This window comes from Cynara cardunculus (genome assembly GCF_001531365.2).
Source record: "Cynara cardunculus var. scolymus isolate 2C chromosome LG 2, CcrdV1, whole genome shotgun sequence".
NCBI lineage: Eukaryota > Viridiplantae > Streptophyta > Magnoliopsida > Asterales > Asteraceae > Cynara > Cynara cardunculus.
The window spans coordinates 18,500,455-18,517,952 of NC_037529.1; the positions used below are offsets into that span (position 1 = coordinate 18,500,455).

A 17,498-nucleotide genomic window follows, 5' to 3' on the forward strand; every position below is an offset into this window, starting at 1 on the left:
ACAAGGAATAGGGGTGCCATTAACAAGAGGCATGGATGTCATTAGACTCCCCTAAATAACATATTAAAATAAAAATGGTTTTATAGTGATAATAGATCTAAATGAAACTATCACATATCTCATAATTCCCAACACTTACCCAATGAAGAAGAAGTTTCAATAACGCATAAACAAAATTCCAAAAGCATATCATAAAAACTGAAGTTCTGTGAGTTGGAAAAATAAGCTTCTGAGAATAGAAATACATCTGTTTATGTTTTCAAGACGACAATAAACGCTTGATGCCGGTTTTCTGGTCTGAGGTAAGTCTTGTAGGGAACTTGATGTTGAACTTCACCCTTAGGTTCCCTTTTCTTGTTGGATCTCTTGGTATAGGCATTCCTTCTCCTTTCAACACTTCTTCATAAGTTGGGCTGATTATAGAGTTGATGGGAATAGTTAAGCTTCGTCCATCCAGCGTTGACACTTGGACGCTGTAACCGCTGGCAGTTAGAGCGTCAACTAGGGATATCTTTTGGGTGAAAACAAGATCGTTACCCTCTCTTTTGAACGCAGGATGTGGTTTCTCGTCAATTATGAACACAAGATCTGCGGGAATGATGCTTTGGTGTTCGTTTCCTTTCTCTGGGAACGTTATTTTTGTTCCCTTTTTCCACCCCGGTTTGATATTTATGGTAAGAATCTCTTCAACTGTCGTCAATTTCCTGCTCAACAAAAATGAATGAATCAGATCTTATTGGTTTAATACATGTACCACCATGCATAGAACCTGAAACTAATTTCTAAAGCTTTCAAATAGAGATCATCATATGAAAATCTAAAGAAAACAAAAGTAAATTCCAATTACAATCTTTAAAATCGAAACGGGATTCTTAACATCTTCAGGAATTGTCAACAAGTTCCCTGCATTTCCCCTAGTTCTGCTCTACAACTGTCTACTCCAGAGATAAGCATGCATCATGAATACAGATAGATAAGCTATGAGGTCTTCTAAAATGATTTGGTTCAATAATTCTTTCAGGACCTTCTATATATGATAGAATGAATATGAGCAAATGTAAGTTTTCCTTAGACAAGAGACCTTTCAGATCCTTGGCAAGATAAAATCCTGGCATTAATGCAGCGAAAACTCTGCTAATTATATATATACATATATATAGGGTCGGGAAAATCGCAACAAAATGACACTGATGAACACCCTAATAATCATGCATTTGTACGGTATGCAAGTAATTTGTCCATTATGCATATGTGCATAACATGCACACGTGCATAGAAACCAGAAAACGTCTTCAATTCTGTATATGCACACGTAAATATATCATACAGATGAATGAATAGTTATTAGAGTGTTTTTCAATGATTCATGTTTTGGGGGTTTTCCCCTACACCTTACTCTATATATGTATATACCAACTGCATAATAGAAAAATAACAGTTTCTACCATTCTATGCGACCCTCATTCTGTCATGTCTTCATATGTCTAGCAGTTGCTTTAAGGGTTGAAAACAACCATACTAACAAAACTAGTGTTTGAGCCAGAGATGATAATAGGAACGTCTGCAAATTCAACGATAATGACAGCGTCCAAAGAAGATTATCAATTCCCTTTCTCAAGAAGAATAAGTTATGATCACGTCAAAGTAGTCGACATATTAAGTAAATTATTACAACTACTACCAAAAAGGCAAAAACTACACCTAATTGTATACAAGCCGAAAACGAAACAGATAAAGGAAAGCAATTATCTCATAATCCAGACATTCAATATAGAAAGTAAACACAGTTAAGCTTTAGGTATGATCCTTCCTTTTACTTGTGTTTACTGCATCCATATTAGCCTTTCTTTATATCTCACAAGCATAACAGTTAACACATAACATGTGTTTCAGCCTTAATTTGTACTTTATAATGTTTTAGCATTCATCTCTCCACTTGTTTAGTAGACCAACAAATTGCGGCTTTCGTATCCCCCCCCCCCCGGGGATATTCATGGTTAATGATTCAAGAATACAGTCAATGATGCACCCAACAATCGTTTCATATCCTCAAAGCATCCGATATGGGAATTCAAGATATAATCTTTCCGTGGTAATTTTACAACAATCGCCCCTGTGACTGTTGTAAATTACTGGTTTTGAAGTTAATTCTTGCAAACATAAATAGTAAAGAAATCTTGAATGTGCACAAACAAGTCACAACACAAGGAAGGGTGGAGAAATTTCAAAGAACCCATTTGTGTAAGTAATGAATCCTACTGAAAACTTGATGCAATAAAGAAAGAAGCCATTAATTTCAATTTAACAATGAACTTGATTGAAGATTCTGGAAAGCAAATGAAAGATGAAAATGAGAGCTCACCCATTTGCATCAGTAACATCCCTTGAAATCTTCATCTTCCTTGTGGTTCCTTTATACAAATCCTCCAAGCTACATGATAATATGCGTTCAATTGAAGGTGCTTTCCTAGGTGGCAAAGTACCACCAATGGCTCTCAACTCAGATAATACATCCTCATTGAGCGTACTCTGTGAAAATGGGTTAGAATGCCCAAAAAACTCTCTAAATATGTCATTTGCATTGCGAGAATTAAACCTAAATGTTGTAGAGCCACCTTCGCCGGAAAACCCACCATAACTACCTGGTGGCGGCACCTGCCCCTTCAAACCCTCCTCGCCATACTGATCATAAATGGCTCGCTTCTGTGGATCACTCAAAACCTACACACACACACACACACACATATGTATATATATATAACCCAAATCCACAACAAGTAAACAATCGCTTTCAAAAAGGTTTATGAAAAATGGGAAAAGTTTAGGTTTAGATTCATCCATTGATCGCTGTGAATATACATATATACCCAATCGACATTGAAATAATCAACTTTGAAGAGATTGTGAATTCGACATAGCATCGTTCCGAAAACCACGTACATGAATGAAATCCAACTTTTAAAAATTCTGATAATGTAGGTGTATTCATGGATTGGATTTATATACACTGATCGCTATGAATATATACCATCCAATTTCAATTCATTAAAATGTATAAAATCTTGGTATTGAAACACACATTTTGACCGACAGATTTGATATACATACATCGTAGGCTTCAGAGATCGTTTTAAATTTGGCTTCTGCTTCTTTCTTGTTGTGAGGATTCTTATCAGGGTGCCATTTCATAGCCAGTTTCCGGTAGGCTCTTTTCAAGTCATCGTCTTTTGCGTTGCGGTCTACCTGGAGAACCTTGTAGTAATCCACACCCATGGCTATGGCTGCCAACTCTATCTCCCCCTTTCTCTCTGTGTATGTTTGATAGTAAACTTGTTGGTGAGAGTAAAATTGCAGAGGGGAGGGGTGGTGTTTGTTGGGGTTCAATCCCTCTCTCCTACTTGGCAACGGAGGATGAATGTTATATTTTTAAAAATAAATTAAAATACTCGCATTTAATTTCTAACACTTTGTTTATTTTAAATTATACTTTTTTATAATTTATTTAAATATTAAATTCTTTTTTTATAATCTATTTATTTAAATAAAATTCTCTAAAGAAGAGTTGCAGTCAACCTCAACAAATTTATAATATTTTTTGTATAAAATAATAATAAATTCATTTGAGAGGGTGTTTGAAATTGCTTTTGAAACATCTTATGATTTTTTACAAAAAATTTTATCAATTTATTATAAGTTAGAAAGTTTAACTTCTTCAAAAACTCCTTATTATTGGTTTGATACTAGTATAAATTGTTGATCCAAACACTCAAAAGTGTTTATTACCGATATCATATCGAAATAAGTCAATAAGTTATTTTTATAAGCAATCTCAAACATCTCTTTAAGCTATTTTTTTCTCCTTTAATTTAGGTAATTTGAAGCTTTTCATCTTTTTCAGACCATTTTAATAAATAAAAAATTATAGAATTAAAGAATTTCAATTTCTTCATTGAATGTATTATTAAAATACTTACCATAATTTATAAATTATTTTTTAAATATATAATTTTGAAATTCTTAAAAGAATCTTTTTTAAAGTAAAATATCTAAAATTACGAATTTGTCCAAGATATTGTTAGAAAATATGTTAGAGAAAAAAAATTTAAAATCTTTAAAATCTTCAATTGTTTTATTATAAAAAATCTATTGGTGTTATTTTAACAACTATTTCATTATTAAAATACGTTTAGAGGTCGTTTACCAAACACTTATCCGATAAGTGCTTATTGGTAAATCTAACACTACTATTTATTTACCGGGTAAGATTTTAGTCCACTAGAACGACATCATATGCAACAATTTACCCGTTAAGCACCGGGTAAAACTCATGATCTTTGTCTCGTTCTTATCAGATAAGATTCTTGATATTTACCATATTCATCCAGTGAGGTAATGTCACTTGATAAATGCTTACCCAGGTAAGCATTTGGTAAATGGTCCCCTTAATATCTTAACAAATTTTAAAATGATTTTTCCTAAAAAATATTAATTTTATAGTTTCTCTTTCTTCTGTTCCATTAAAAATAAATAAAAATTTTAATTTTGGAAATATTTTTCTTTCCTTTAAAATGTAATTAAAATATATTCTCTCTCTCTCTTAAAATTGATTTTGATACGAAGGGTGTAATTAAATATGGTCTCTTCTTTAAAATTTAATGTTGGGAAAATAAAATTCTTTCGAAAATTCTTCTCTAATCCTTTTATCATTTTAGAGAATATTTTGAAGACTCTTTTGAAGAAAAAAACCCTTAAAATCTTTGTTTTTTTCTTTTTTAAGGATTTTGATCAAACTAAAGGGTCGTTTACCAAACACTTACCCGGTAAGCGTTTACCGGTAAAATTTAACACTACCACTTGTTTACCAGGTAAGACTTTAATCCACTAAAACGGCATCGTATGCAACAATTTATAAACGCTTACCATAGTAAGAGTCGTCGCTCTCACTTACCGGGTAAGATTCTCGGTCCTTGTCTCTCTCTTACCGGGTAAGATTTTTAGTCTTTACCATATTTATCCGGTAAAATAATGTGACTTGAAAAGTCTTACCCGAGTGAACGTTTGGTAAACGATACCTAAATGAATCCAATATCTCTTATTTGGGTGTGGGTTTGAGGGGTGTATCCTCTTTACCTTACATTTATCATGAGAATAGAAGATTGTTCGATAAAAGTTGTATAATATTTATATAAACTTAGAAAAATAGAGAGAGAGAGAGAGATATCTTCTAAGGTAAAATAATTTAACAAGACATATTGAAAAACAATACTCAATTCTATTATTCCAATATCAAAATAGTACTCGCGTAATTTAGTGAGATATATCTCGATTTTAATATTTTATTTTATTATTTGTCTTTGTCGATGTTATAATACGATTTTATATGTTTTTAATAAAGCAATAATGGTTTTATTTTTAAATAAACTATAAATTTGAAAAAAAAGTACATCAATATTAATATCAAATCAACTATTTAAAAGTTCTTATTTTTTCTGTAATTTCTTTCATTTTTTATTATTATAATGTAATTCAAGTTTAATAACGAAATAATTTATTTTTGGGTTAATAATATAACATTTTATAAAGATAATAATTAAATATTTTGTTAGAACTCAATGATTATCCTAATTATATTTTGGATTTTTTATATTTAAAATGAGATGTTTATTCTCTATTATTATGTTTATCTGCAGTTAGTCACACGAATTCAGATATGGAGCTTTAATAAGTTGTACTTACGCACAATTTACTTACAATCTTGAGTTTTAAGTAATATGCATTAATAAACAGTACTTTACGCATAAAAAATGGTTTTTAATAGTTTTTGTCAAATTTCTTATAATATAGTATAGATAAGAGGCACAATTAGGAAAAAAAAAATTAAAAAACCATTTGAAGCTTATAAAAAAGGGGAAATCACTAAAATAGCCAAAATGTACGTATTGTATTAACAAAATAGCTACTTTTCAGAATTTTTCCACAAAATAGCCACTAGAATCATCCCCCGAGGGCGTGTTGACCATACGGTAGCGTTTTGACCAAAAAGTATACAAATGGGGCCACATGTATCTGATTTGGGAGAAAAGAATCTGATTTTTATCTTAAAAAGGGGGGATCGCCCCCACCTACCCCAGGATCGCCCCGGGGCAATCTGACCCCTATTTTGTCCTCTAGTAAGGACATCATATGATGCACGTTTTGACAATTTAGGGGTGTTTTCTGAGGCACGGGGGGAAATTTTTATGTACGGGGTGATCCTGGTCTTTTATAAGGGTTGTAGTTTTCTCACCGGCATACGGTGGTAGGTGGTGGAGGTGGACAGTGGTAGGTAGCGGCAAACGGTGGTGGACACCAAAGGTGGACGGTGGTACATGTCGGTATATGGTGGTGGATGTTGATGGACGATGATCGGTGGTCGTTGGTCAGTGGACGATGGTCGGTGATCAGTGATCGACGGTGATCAATGGTCGATGATCAATGGTCGAGGGGGATCAGAATGCCGGAGAAGGTGTGTTTCTATATGCTCGGTGGTGGATGTCAGTGGGTGGGGATGGTGATAATGGTCCCCTCCGACCGCCTATTTATATAAACCGTCACGTAATAAGACAAAATAGATAATCAAATATGAAAAAAAAAAATATGGTCAAAGTATGTGGTTATAAATATATGGCATTTTTCAAAAAAATATCTAATTTTTGTCCCCAAAATCAGATACAAATAATTTTTTTTGTATCAACAATTATAAAAAATATTAACATTCGGTGGTTATGAAAAATATAGTTTTTATAAGAAAATATAAAAACATTTGTTGGTTCATTTATGCGTTTAAGAAAAAGTAGTAAAATTTATAAAGGTTGACGTGATTTCATATTGTGTTAAGTTGTGTTTAAGGGTTACGGGTTGTGAGAGTAGAAGTGTTTGATTTACAGAGAAAAACCACAACATTTATACATATATATATATATATACAAATATATATATATATATTACATTTGGTCCCAAAACAGACAAAATATCAGTCAAAATCATCCCTCATTTATTGAAAAACACCTCTTAATTATCAATTGATGTCCTCATTAGAGGACAAAATAGTAGTCAAAGTAGAGGTAGGATCGCCCCTGGGATGATCCAGGGTTAGGTGGGGCGATCCCCATTTTCAGACAAAAATTGGATTTTTTATCCCTCAAATCAGATACATGTGGTGCCTCCTTGTGTACTTTTTGGTCAAATTGCCCTCGCATGGTCAACACGCCCCTCGAGGGCGTTCCTAGTGGCTATTTTGTGGAAAAGCCTGAAAAGTGGCTTTTTGTTATATAAATTTAAGTCCTATAAAATATCATATTAGGACTTTTAGACATTTTAAACGTCCTATACGCCTAATATTGTTGTAGTGAAATGTTGTAACTCTTATTATTTCTTTGTACCAAAGTAAAACATCAAATACGAGAGTTTGTAGATTGATAGATTAGTCAACCAAGTTTCTATCAATATAATTCATATTCTCTGATACATCCATTTGTTGTTGCTATAAAAACAACTCCAATATTTTTTTTCTATTAGATTCTTTGTCATCATTTTTTGATCATGAATTTCTTTTAGTGACCTATATATATATATATATATATATATATATATATATATATATATATATAGACCTATAGGTGGAGGTTCAAACGAGAACCCTTGTGATTTACAAGAACGCGAGAATAACCTAATAATCTCAAACTATTTTAATTAATAACTTAACTTATATTAAATATAAATAAATTAATAAGGGCAGTAATATAATTAAATATTTTTTATAATTTTTATTTTATTTTAATTAGTCATAATTATCCCTTTTTTTCCTGCACGTTCGTTTCCACTCTCTTCTCTCCCCTTGTGATAATTGTGTGATTGTGTAACTATAACCTATCGAAACCATGATCAATCAAGTGTAACCATAACCTATCGAAACCATGAGTAATCGTTGTGATAAATGCGTGATTGTCTAACCCTAACCAATTGAAACCATGATCAAATTGAGTGCGCAAGTGATTTTATAATAGTGATATCACATGATTATCACACTCATATCAACCAAATCGTTTAGTGGATTTCACCCGTAATTATTGTGATAAATGTGTGATTGTCTAATCATAACCTATCGAAACCATGAGTAATCGTTGTGATAAATGTGTAATTGTCTAACCCTAACCGATTGAAACCATGATCAAATCGAGTGCGCTGTTATGATAGTGATATCACATGATTATCACACACATATCACACGAAATCAGTAGTCGATTTTCTAAGTTAACCCTAGCCGAGCGGAATCCTTGTGATAATTGTGTGATAATCACATGATTATCACACCAAATCGTGTTGATATAAGCGATAATATGATAATTGTGTGATAATCACATGATTATCACATCCATATCACACCAAATCGTGTTGATATAAGTGATAATGTGATAATTGTTTGATAATCACATGATTATCACACATATATCACATGATTATCACACCCATATCACACCCAAATCGTGTTGATATAAGYGATAATGTGATAATTGTGTGATAATCACATGATTATCACACTCATATCACATGATAATCACATGATTAACCGTTATTAGATAATGATAATCATAATCGTGTAATCATGTTAAAAGATTTTATGATATCATTTCCATTATTACCCTTTTAATTTTAATATTTTTTGAATTTTTTTAAATTTCAATTTTAATTTTAAAATTATTTTTTTTTATTTTTTTTTATTTTTTTATCACAATATGAGATTATTGAGTTGTTCTCGCGCTCTCATTTGAACTCTTCCCTAGACCTATATATATATATATATATATATATATATATATATATATAGAGAGAGAGAGAGAGAGAGAGAGAAGCGATCAAATACAAACCGCTTATATTTGTATAAATCATGCAAATCACTCTCATCCGTCGATTTCATTGTTTAATCTTATGAAAAATTTCATGAAATTATTTTATCTTATGAAATTATTTTATATAACATTTCTTTTTGATGAAGTTGTTTCATATATGGTAATGAAATTGTTTCATACAATACTTATAAAATTTTAATGAAACTGTTTCAACGTATTTCTCTAAATTAATATAATGAAGATAACAATATTCATGATTAATATTTTTCACAATAAAAATGATTAATCAACCTCTTATAATTACAAAAAATTAAACAAAATAAAAAATTATGATTGATTGAATAAGATTTCTATAAATATATCCTTATCCAAAGTAGTTTAAAAAAGAGTTAGGAGGTGTTTGAGAATGCTTATTTGAAACAACTTAGACTTTTCTACAAAATCACTTATCAACTTATTATAAGTTAGAAGGGTTTAATTTCTTTAAAAACTTCTTATTACCGGTTTGGTATCGGTATAAGTTGTTTATCTAAACTCTAAAAAATATTTATTACTGGTGCCATACTGAAATAAATTAATAAGTTATTTTTATAAGCAATCCTAGATACCCAGTTAGAATATGGTTATGACTTGTATGATTGTTTTAATAAGTTTAAAATAAAAAAACGTAATTCGTAAATTAATTGGTGGCTGAAAACACATGGTAAGTTTTAAAAGGTGATGGTTTGGACTTTGGAGGTGATGAAATCAATCCCTAATTCACTCTTTTTCTTATTTGATTGATGCTATTTTTAAAAGGTGATGGTTTGGAGGTGTTTTTGAATGAATAGAAGGCTCGAAAGCCTTGTAACCGTCATTTTCACCCACCATTAGCAGCCACTTGTACTGGTTTCTGATGCATGAGATTCTTCCAATCCCATTCATGGGGTTTTTCACCTTGCCCCATTTTCATCATCAATCCAGGTTATAAATTAAATCACTCATCCTGGGTTTATCATCTGTCGATCGAATTCTGAAATTTAATTTTCTCTTGTTTCCTTCCTGTCTTCAATTAGAATGGAAGACTCCAATCAGACACCGCTGCTCCATCAATCACTCAATGCAGCTGCTACCCATGGAGTCCAGCCCACCGGACTGCCTTCGACGGTGGCTGAGTACGGCGGGATTGATGGAATTCCAGCTAAACCTACTATTTACGATTGTTATGTTGATGTTCCGGCATCATTCTATCCTAGTGCCGGAAATGATTCAGTTGAGGAACCAAACATACATCACTTGGTCAACCAATATTGTGATGATAGTGTTATCGATGATGATCTTACTGTCGTGGATGATGAAACTGTTGTCGACGATGATCTGGCTGCCGCGGATGATGATTTGAATCAAATTTTTGGAGAACAATCAACTTGGCCTCCGTTGCTATCACATCCTGACAGGAGTCGGTTGTACAATCTGCCTCCTCGACCGCGGAACCCTAACGAGCTGTGTCTGTGGAACGGGGTGCAAATCATCACCTGTATCATACTTCTTGCCATATTATGGTTGATCGGTAAAAACTTAATCTGTTCTTGATGATTTTAATATGCCTACATCAATTCGTACATCTTTGTTTCATTTTTGTATCTGCAAGTAAGCATTGGGTATGATTGTTTTTCTTAATTAGTCCATGTTGGCATCCAGCATTATCCTTCTCAAGGGTTTCAATTCTATTGCATTCGGTCAGTAGGAATCTTGATTTCTATGTATGTTTCTGAATATATGATAGATGGATTTGGACATTAATTTTTCCTAAGAATGTTTCAAATTACCTAAAGATTGGCAAAATGCCATCGGATACCTTTTCTAGCAATGAACCATAGTAGGCCTTGTTGAAAAGTTAACCTTTCAGGTTCGAAAGGTTTTATCTGACATTTTAACTTAATAAACCAGATGGTGGGTGGCTATAGAAGCTAGATCATTCCTTTTATTCTTAAGTTGACATCCCTTATGTTATTATTTGTTACACTACAGTATGCTTGAACATGGTCTATGGAGTTCAAGAAATTGGAACCTTGCGAATTGGCACAGGTTGTTCTCTTCTATTGAAACCAAATCGGTTCTTTGTGAAGACCATAACAGTAAGATCTCAGTGTTATCTTTTTTTCCTGAGATATGTTTGCTTTGACTTTGAGTTGTATTTTATAAATTGGCTTGTTGTTACTGTATTTCTAGGTTGAGCAACTATCTGCTAACAACGTGGGAGCGATACTCTATGGGTTTAATAATCAGCCACCTCTTAATGTTGTAAATAGTTGGTCGGATGCACGTAATGCATCTCTTCAAGCTAACATCCACAAGGCAAGTTATTGTAATTCTTTTTGTTATTTTTCATTATAGACCAAAGACTGATTAATAGTTCTTCATGCTGCAGGAGTGGGTGTATTTCTTGAATGAGGGATCCCAGATTAATGTTTCTTATAGTGTCCCTAGCTCTTTAAGATTGTTTCTTACTATCGATCGAGGTACTTTAAATAGTTTCACTTTTTATTTAGGGTCATTAATTCTTGATAAAAGTCTTCTATGTGCAACTTGGAGCGATCAATTCGAATCACAGATTAATCCCTTCAGATTAAGGTGTTCTACATCCATATACTTAAAAACTGAAAGCATAATGTGATAACAAGAACGAAATGAGATAAATTATCGAGGACGAATAAAAAAAGTCCAGAATTTCCTATGCATGGACTTGTGCTATACATTGAGGTGGATGCTCCATTTTCATATGAATCAGAAGAGAAATTTGTATTGTAGGTTCTTCCAATTCATTTTGATCCTTACTCCAAGTGACTGATTAACGGTGTGGTAAAAGTTTTTATTTGTTTGTCATAGATCACTCATCCAATTAGAGATTAAACACATATCGTAAATGAAATTGTGCAATATGGAGAGATGACGGAAATGTAGAGTTATGCCTTTCATCTATTTTGTTATCATGTTTACACTTGAAGCAAATGAGGCATGAGCTATTCCTTAGAGATAGGGGAAGGAAAAACAGAGATCATTAATGGTAGAATTGAAGAGTTTTACCATCTTTGGTAACCAAACTATGATTCGGCATGCTTGTATTATTCCTGCCCTTAAATTGCTGTAAAATCTGCAATTTTGCAGGAACTGATGGTTATGGTCCATGGCTTTATGATCAGTCATCTCCTAATACCACCTTGTCTTGGAACATCGTTCGTGGTATGATTAAAATTTTCACTATCTAGTTTCTTATCTATGATGACTTTGCTTGTGCTTATTTCTGCTTTTATGTTCAACAAGGAAATGGCCTAATCCAGCAAAATATTCTACAGTCCGGTAGATACCATATTGCCGTTGGAAATTTGAACTCGGAGGTGGTGGAGGTAAACTGGATTATTCTATCTGTATCTTGCCTTTTAAGTTAAAGTTCTTTGTAGTATTTGCATTAGGGAACCATAGCCCTTTGCACTTATTACACTTTGTATTAAACTCTTCCAGCTTGCCACTTCTTCTCTTTTATCCCTACTGTCATACTCAAGTCGCCCAGAAATCTCCTTCAAGAGTTAGACAGGATATAGTATCATTTTAGGGATGATTTTGCATTAGAACAGATATATACAACTCAGATACATTTCAGTTTGTTCTTTGTTCTCCAAATTCGTAGTACGTTGTTCCGCTATCATTCATGTTTGTTGTAACCATCATTGTAACCTCTACTTATTTTTGATATTATACATCATCGTGTTTGTGTGTGGATGTACACAGACATAAGGTTGTGGAACCACGTTATATGCTTGTGTTGTTTAGATTGCTTCCTGTATTGTTTTTGTGACATGTTGATCGTAGGTTGTTTGTGTCACACTTGTTTCAGTATGGGCACTGTGACTCGGGTTTTATAGGGCAAACATGATTTATCCCCAACAGGTTTTCTCTTAATGTTAGAAACAATCATAGATTCAGGTACAAGATATGGTCAACATATGAATGCAAGAACAAGGAACTCACAGAAAAAAAATCATATTCCATGTGGGTTCACTTGACCTAATGATGGGTGCATATTAGTAACTGATAATTCAATATTTTTCACTTGTATTTGTCTACTAATTTTGGTAAGAAATATATCATATAATGATGTAAATATAGCTGCTATTGACTTGGTCATTTTCAGTTAAATTAGGGGATTTCATAGTTGATGATCGATATCATCAATAGATATCGTAAGCATGTATGTATCTGAACAGGTGCAACTGAACATGAGTGCGAGGGCCTTCATTTATGATACAAGCGATGCTTACTACAAGTGTACATTTGCACAAGGTCCCTGTGTTACCTCTCTCTTATTTCTTGAAGAAAACCATGCTGTTTTGACCACTCCTCAACTGAAACAGGCAAGTAGAACCATTTTCCCTTTTGTTTTCAGATATAAGTATCCCATCAACTGTATTACCCTTTTGTCCTTCACTACCATTTAATTATTTATTACAAGAATCTCATATTAATAATGATCCCCTTGAAAGTATTATATAGTTGGATGGAAAGTTTTACTAATTTTGTGATCACAGAATCATAACTGATGTATGCTTGAAAGATGGGATCTCTTGAGCAACAATCTCAAGATGATTGAATGCAAGATGCAATGCATTCATTCAAGTGTGGTTGGTTGAATTCGGTTTTCTCGGCCATCTTAATGAATCAAAAAGTATTTTCTTTTCTAGTCCCTTTTAGTTTTTACATGAAATATGAATTTAGATATCAAAACTGTAGTCCATTATGTTATTCCTTGATTGAAATTGTGCGAGTTCCTGGTAATACATGGCTTCCTTTCTTAACAGGATTCTATGCTGCCATGAATCAATGGTTTATATTGTTTTCCACATTGTATTTGTGCCTCTTTCTTCTCTCCTCCTTCTGTAACTTTTAACTAGTTTTAGTTCTATCTTATTTTCTCTCACACTTTAGCACAAGCCAGGGGTGTTGATGGAAACAGCCGTTTTACCCTTTGGGGTAGAGGGCCTACATCACACCCCCAGACCCTACCTTCGAGTGGCATGTACTGATTTTGTTTGGTTTATATTGTATATCTGTATTTGGAAGGTTGTGATATGCTTGTTTCTTTGTTAGGGAACACACGGTGGTGAATGGCATGTGAAGTTGGCATATGGACCTCGATGGAGTACGTATTTTGGTGGCATAGGTACTAACCAACTAGTTTATCTTCTTCCCTTGAAGAGGAATTTACATGTTTATAGCTTAATTACCTGCCTTTCCTTTAACTCCTGTTTTGCTTTTAGTTGCGATTAATGGCATGATGTTGCTGGCTTCCGTTCATTTCTGGGTCAAATACGGGCATATGGTTACATCTTCAGGAGCAGCGATCTGTATGTATTATAGTGAAAATACACGAGGGTTATGGTGGGTTTGACGTAACATTATGGAGGTGAAAAATGGTCAAAATGATGTCATGGAACCCTTCTTGTAAATTCAAATATGATTATGAATAAGATTTTTCCATCCATCACATATAGTGTATCCGTCCCATGATCATCATGTAAAAGATAAATCACTGTCTTGAAAGACAGGGTGGACTGGATTTGAACCCGATAGCTTGTTGTGGAAAACTCCACCCCCTTTCTGTTAGGATCGTCCAAAAGTAAAAATGTCGAGGCCACCATTAGCAAATAGATCCTAGTAAGCAATTACAAATCATTAGGTAAAAGCTACTTAATGTTTGAGATCTCATATCTTAGACACCAACATAAAGGATTTTGTAACACCCTAGTTTCTTTGTTAGATAAATCTCAGCCTTAAATGCAAATATTTATGAATAATTTAAGTATTCCAGCAGCTGTTACAATTAGTGAAACATCTTAATTATAAGACTAAACAAGCTAGTGATGAGTTGTTAAGGCTAGAAGTGTGTTGGCAAGTCTAATGAGCATGACTAAGCAAGCTAGTGATGAGTTGTTAAGGCTAGAAGTGTGTTGGCAAGTCTAGTAAGTATGAATAAACAAGCTAATGATGAGTTGTTTAGGCTAGAAAGATATGAGTTGACAAGACTATTGATTACAAGACAAGTCTAGGAAGCATGACAAAGAGTACTAGAAACATGAGTTGTATAGATTCTTTTATCCTTAGAGATGAGTTGTCAAGATTCTCTTATCTTTATCAATGAAGTGTCAAACTCTTATAAGAGTGTACAATCTTGAGAGCAAAAAAAAACAAATAGTTATTGCAATGAATTTATCTATAAATAAGGATTTAAGGGTCACTATTTATGCATACCAAAAATAAAAAATCTCTCTATATTTACCTAATTAAGCTTGAAGAAAGGAATCAAAGAAAAAAGTAGGCAAATCAAGGTGAGTACTTATGTGATTTATGGGATACATGTATGCTATATATAAAAGTATTTTATGCATTACAAGTTATGTTAGCATGTTTGTTTTACATGAAAATATTGATATACATACATATTCAAAGTATGCATGATGACATGTTTTAAAACAAGTATACATACAAGACATGAAAATCAATTACATGTTATCATAGGTGTTACACAAGGCATGAAATTTTTTACATGTTATGTATAACCATAATATCCAACATACAAGATATTACAAGAAGGAACGTCTTGCAAACGGACCTTATAGGGAAGCCTTTTATGGACCCGGGGGTTAACAAACCTCAAGACAAGTATGGTATACATGCATGTGACAAGTGAGATCTCAAAAGAATGTTTTATGCATGATAAAAAATAGTATTTTATGAATGTTTATGTATGATAATAAAGAATATTTTATAAATGATCAAGAGCTTTAATGAATTATCATTCATAAAATATCATGAAAATTTTTCATTCATGAAACCATAAATACTCACTAAGCTTATAACTTATATATCTCATGTATTTATCTCAGGAAAGAAGTAAGGAGGATTTGCATAAAGTAATATGGTTTTAGTTGAAAAGCAAGTTTTGTTGTAATACAAACTATGGTTATGTTTCCCTTAAGTAGTTTATTCTTTGATGTAATTTCAATATATGTACTAAAAAGAAGCTAAATTTCAAGTTCAGATTTAAGATTTAATTGTTTTATCATGTAAAGCAACGACACAGAATATATAAGGACGTGGGGCGTTACAACTTTGAAAGCACATTACTTAAAATATGAACTAGACACTACAAAACTAAGAGGCTTCACCGATAGAAAATTTTGTTGGTAATCCGCTGGAAAAAGCCATCACCGACGGATCTCATGCCGAAGAAAATGTGGCAGATTGCGATTACTTGCAGATTTTCAATCACCCATAGAATAATCCGTTGGTAATCCGTCCATCGGCAATTACGGGCATAAAAATTTGTCGATAAAACCTCTTTGTTTTTTAGTGAGAACAAAATACATTCAATTTCTGTAACACTTGGCCAACTTTATTTTGAAATATATGATATTTATATATAATAAATATTCATACACACTGAAATTTGAACCGTTGATCCAGGTGTCGTTACTCCAATGACCCATGTATGAAGTTGGTATGGTCAACCACAAGGGTGGTGTCTGATTGGTTTGAGATTGGCTCCAAAGATCATTAGTACCTACAGGTCCCATGATCAAATCCAAGGAGGAATAAAAATCCCTTTGTGGCTACGAAGGTTCAAATACGGTGACTCAAGGCTATCTGCAAAGCAGGTGATCGTAATGAGATTAGTCGGCTCGTATAACGGATTGGATATCCAGGTTAATAAAAAAAAAAGTTGGTATGGTCATATTTTTCAAAAATGTTCATTTGAGCACTCGCTTCACATAAACATGAATATGATGGATGCAACAATTTTATTTGCAGGTTAATACATGAGGTAGATGCAAATTTTGTTTATGGGATTGTTTTATAACTTTTACAAATATACGACAAATGGATTCATATGTGAACCCGTATGATACACATATTTATTTGTTCATATGTGAACATGTTAATCAGTTTACATGTGAACCATTTAACTGTTTCATATATGAACCATGAATCAGTTAACTAGTTCATATTTGAATTATACGGGTTCATATGTGAATCACTTAAAATAGTTCATATGTGAATTACACAAGTTCACATATGAACCGTTTGCCATCTATTTGTAAAAACTACGAAATTATTCTCTCTATTTTTCGTATAGCCATAATTATTGACCGGTCAAAGCTGCAATTATTGACCAGTCAAATTCGATCTTGACCATATGAAGGGCTAGGATCACTTATTTACTTCTCAAATATTTACCACTTCTCAAAATAAACTTTGGGTATATATATATATATTGATAGACTTTGGATCATGTGAGACTAGACTGTTTTCGTGAGATCCATAAGACCATTATTTTTACACTTGAAATTTCACAACATTTTGTTGTGAAGTTTCAAGTGTAAAAATGTAGTCTTACAAAAACATGTTAACCTCACATGAACTCAACCCTATGTTGATATATTAATTGATGATTGTAATTCCCGTTTAGCAATGATAGGCAGCAAAAATCTATACTATCTTATAAAGCATTTGGCTAAAACTTTTAAAAACTCTTAAAAACTCTTAAACTCGTTCATCCCTAAACGATTTCATCCC

The 17,498-nt window shown here is 32.9% G+C and overlaps 2 protein-coding genes across 2 annotated transcripts; one reads left to right on the forward strand and one right to left on the reverse strand.

Annotated features, from left to right (window-relative positions):
• Window positions 1–259: 259 nt before the first annotated feature.
• Window positions 260–3,317, reverse strand: LOC112507362 (dnaJ homolog subfamily B member 13-like). Its single transcript, XM_025111925.1, has 3 exons — window positions 3,109–3,317; window positions 2,363–2,721; window positions 260–704 (listed from the first exon to the last, which is right to left on the reverse strand). Exons 1-3 carry the CDS (start codon window positions 3,271–3,273, stop codon window positions 260–262), a joined length of 969 nt encoding a protein of 322 aa, XP_024967693.1. The 5' UTR covers window positions 3,274–3,317.
• Window positions 3,318–9,746: 6,429 nt separating this feature from the next.
• Window positions 9,747–13,741, forward strand: LOC112505978. The gene is made up of 9 exons (XM_025110011.1): window positions 9,747–9,851; window positions 9,944–10,437; window positions 10,899–11,005; window positions 11,100–11,225; window positions 11,299–11,389; window positions 12,036–12,110; window positions 12,192–12,274; window positions 13,133–13,279; window positions 13,724–13,741. The coding sequence occupies exons 1-9, from the start codon at window positions 9,784–9,786 to the stop codon at window positions 13,739–13,741; spliced, it is 1,209 nt and encodes a 402-aa protein (XP_024965779.1). The 5' UTR covers window positions 9,747–9,783.
• Window positions 13,742–17,498: the final 3,757 nt, after the last annotated feature.

Bases quoted from the DNA above. Each gene is read 5' to 3' on its own strand.
- LOC112507362 (XM_025111925.1), bottom strand. From the start codon at position 3,273: ATGGGTGTGGATTACTACAAGGTTCTCCAGGTAGACCGCAACGCAAAA. The intron at 2,722-3,108 runs GTATGTATATCA...GTGTGTGTGTAG, and splicing joins CGATCTCTGAAGCCTACGAT to GTTTTGAGTGATCCACAGAA. The intron at 705-2,362 runs GTGAGCTCTCAT...TTTGTTGAGCAG, and splicing joins GATGTTACTGATGCAAATGG to GAAATTGACGACAGTTGAAG.
- LOC112505978 (XM_025110011.1), top strand. From the start codon at position 9,784: ATGCATGAGATTCTTCCAATCCCATTCATGGGGTTTTTCACCTTGCCC. The intron at 11,226-11,298 runs GCAAGTTATTGT...TTCATGCTGCAG, and splicing joins TTCAAGCTAACATCCACAAG to GAGTGGGTGTATTTCTTGAA. The intron at 12,111-12,191 runs GTATGATTAAAA...ATGTTCAACAAG, and splicing joins GTCTTGGAACATCGTTCGTG to GAAATGGCCTAATCCAGCAA.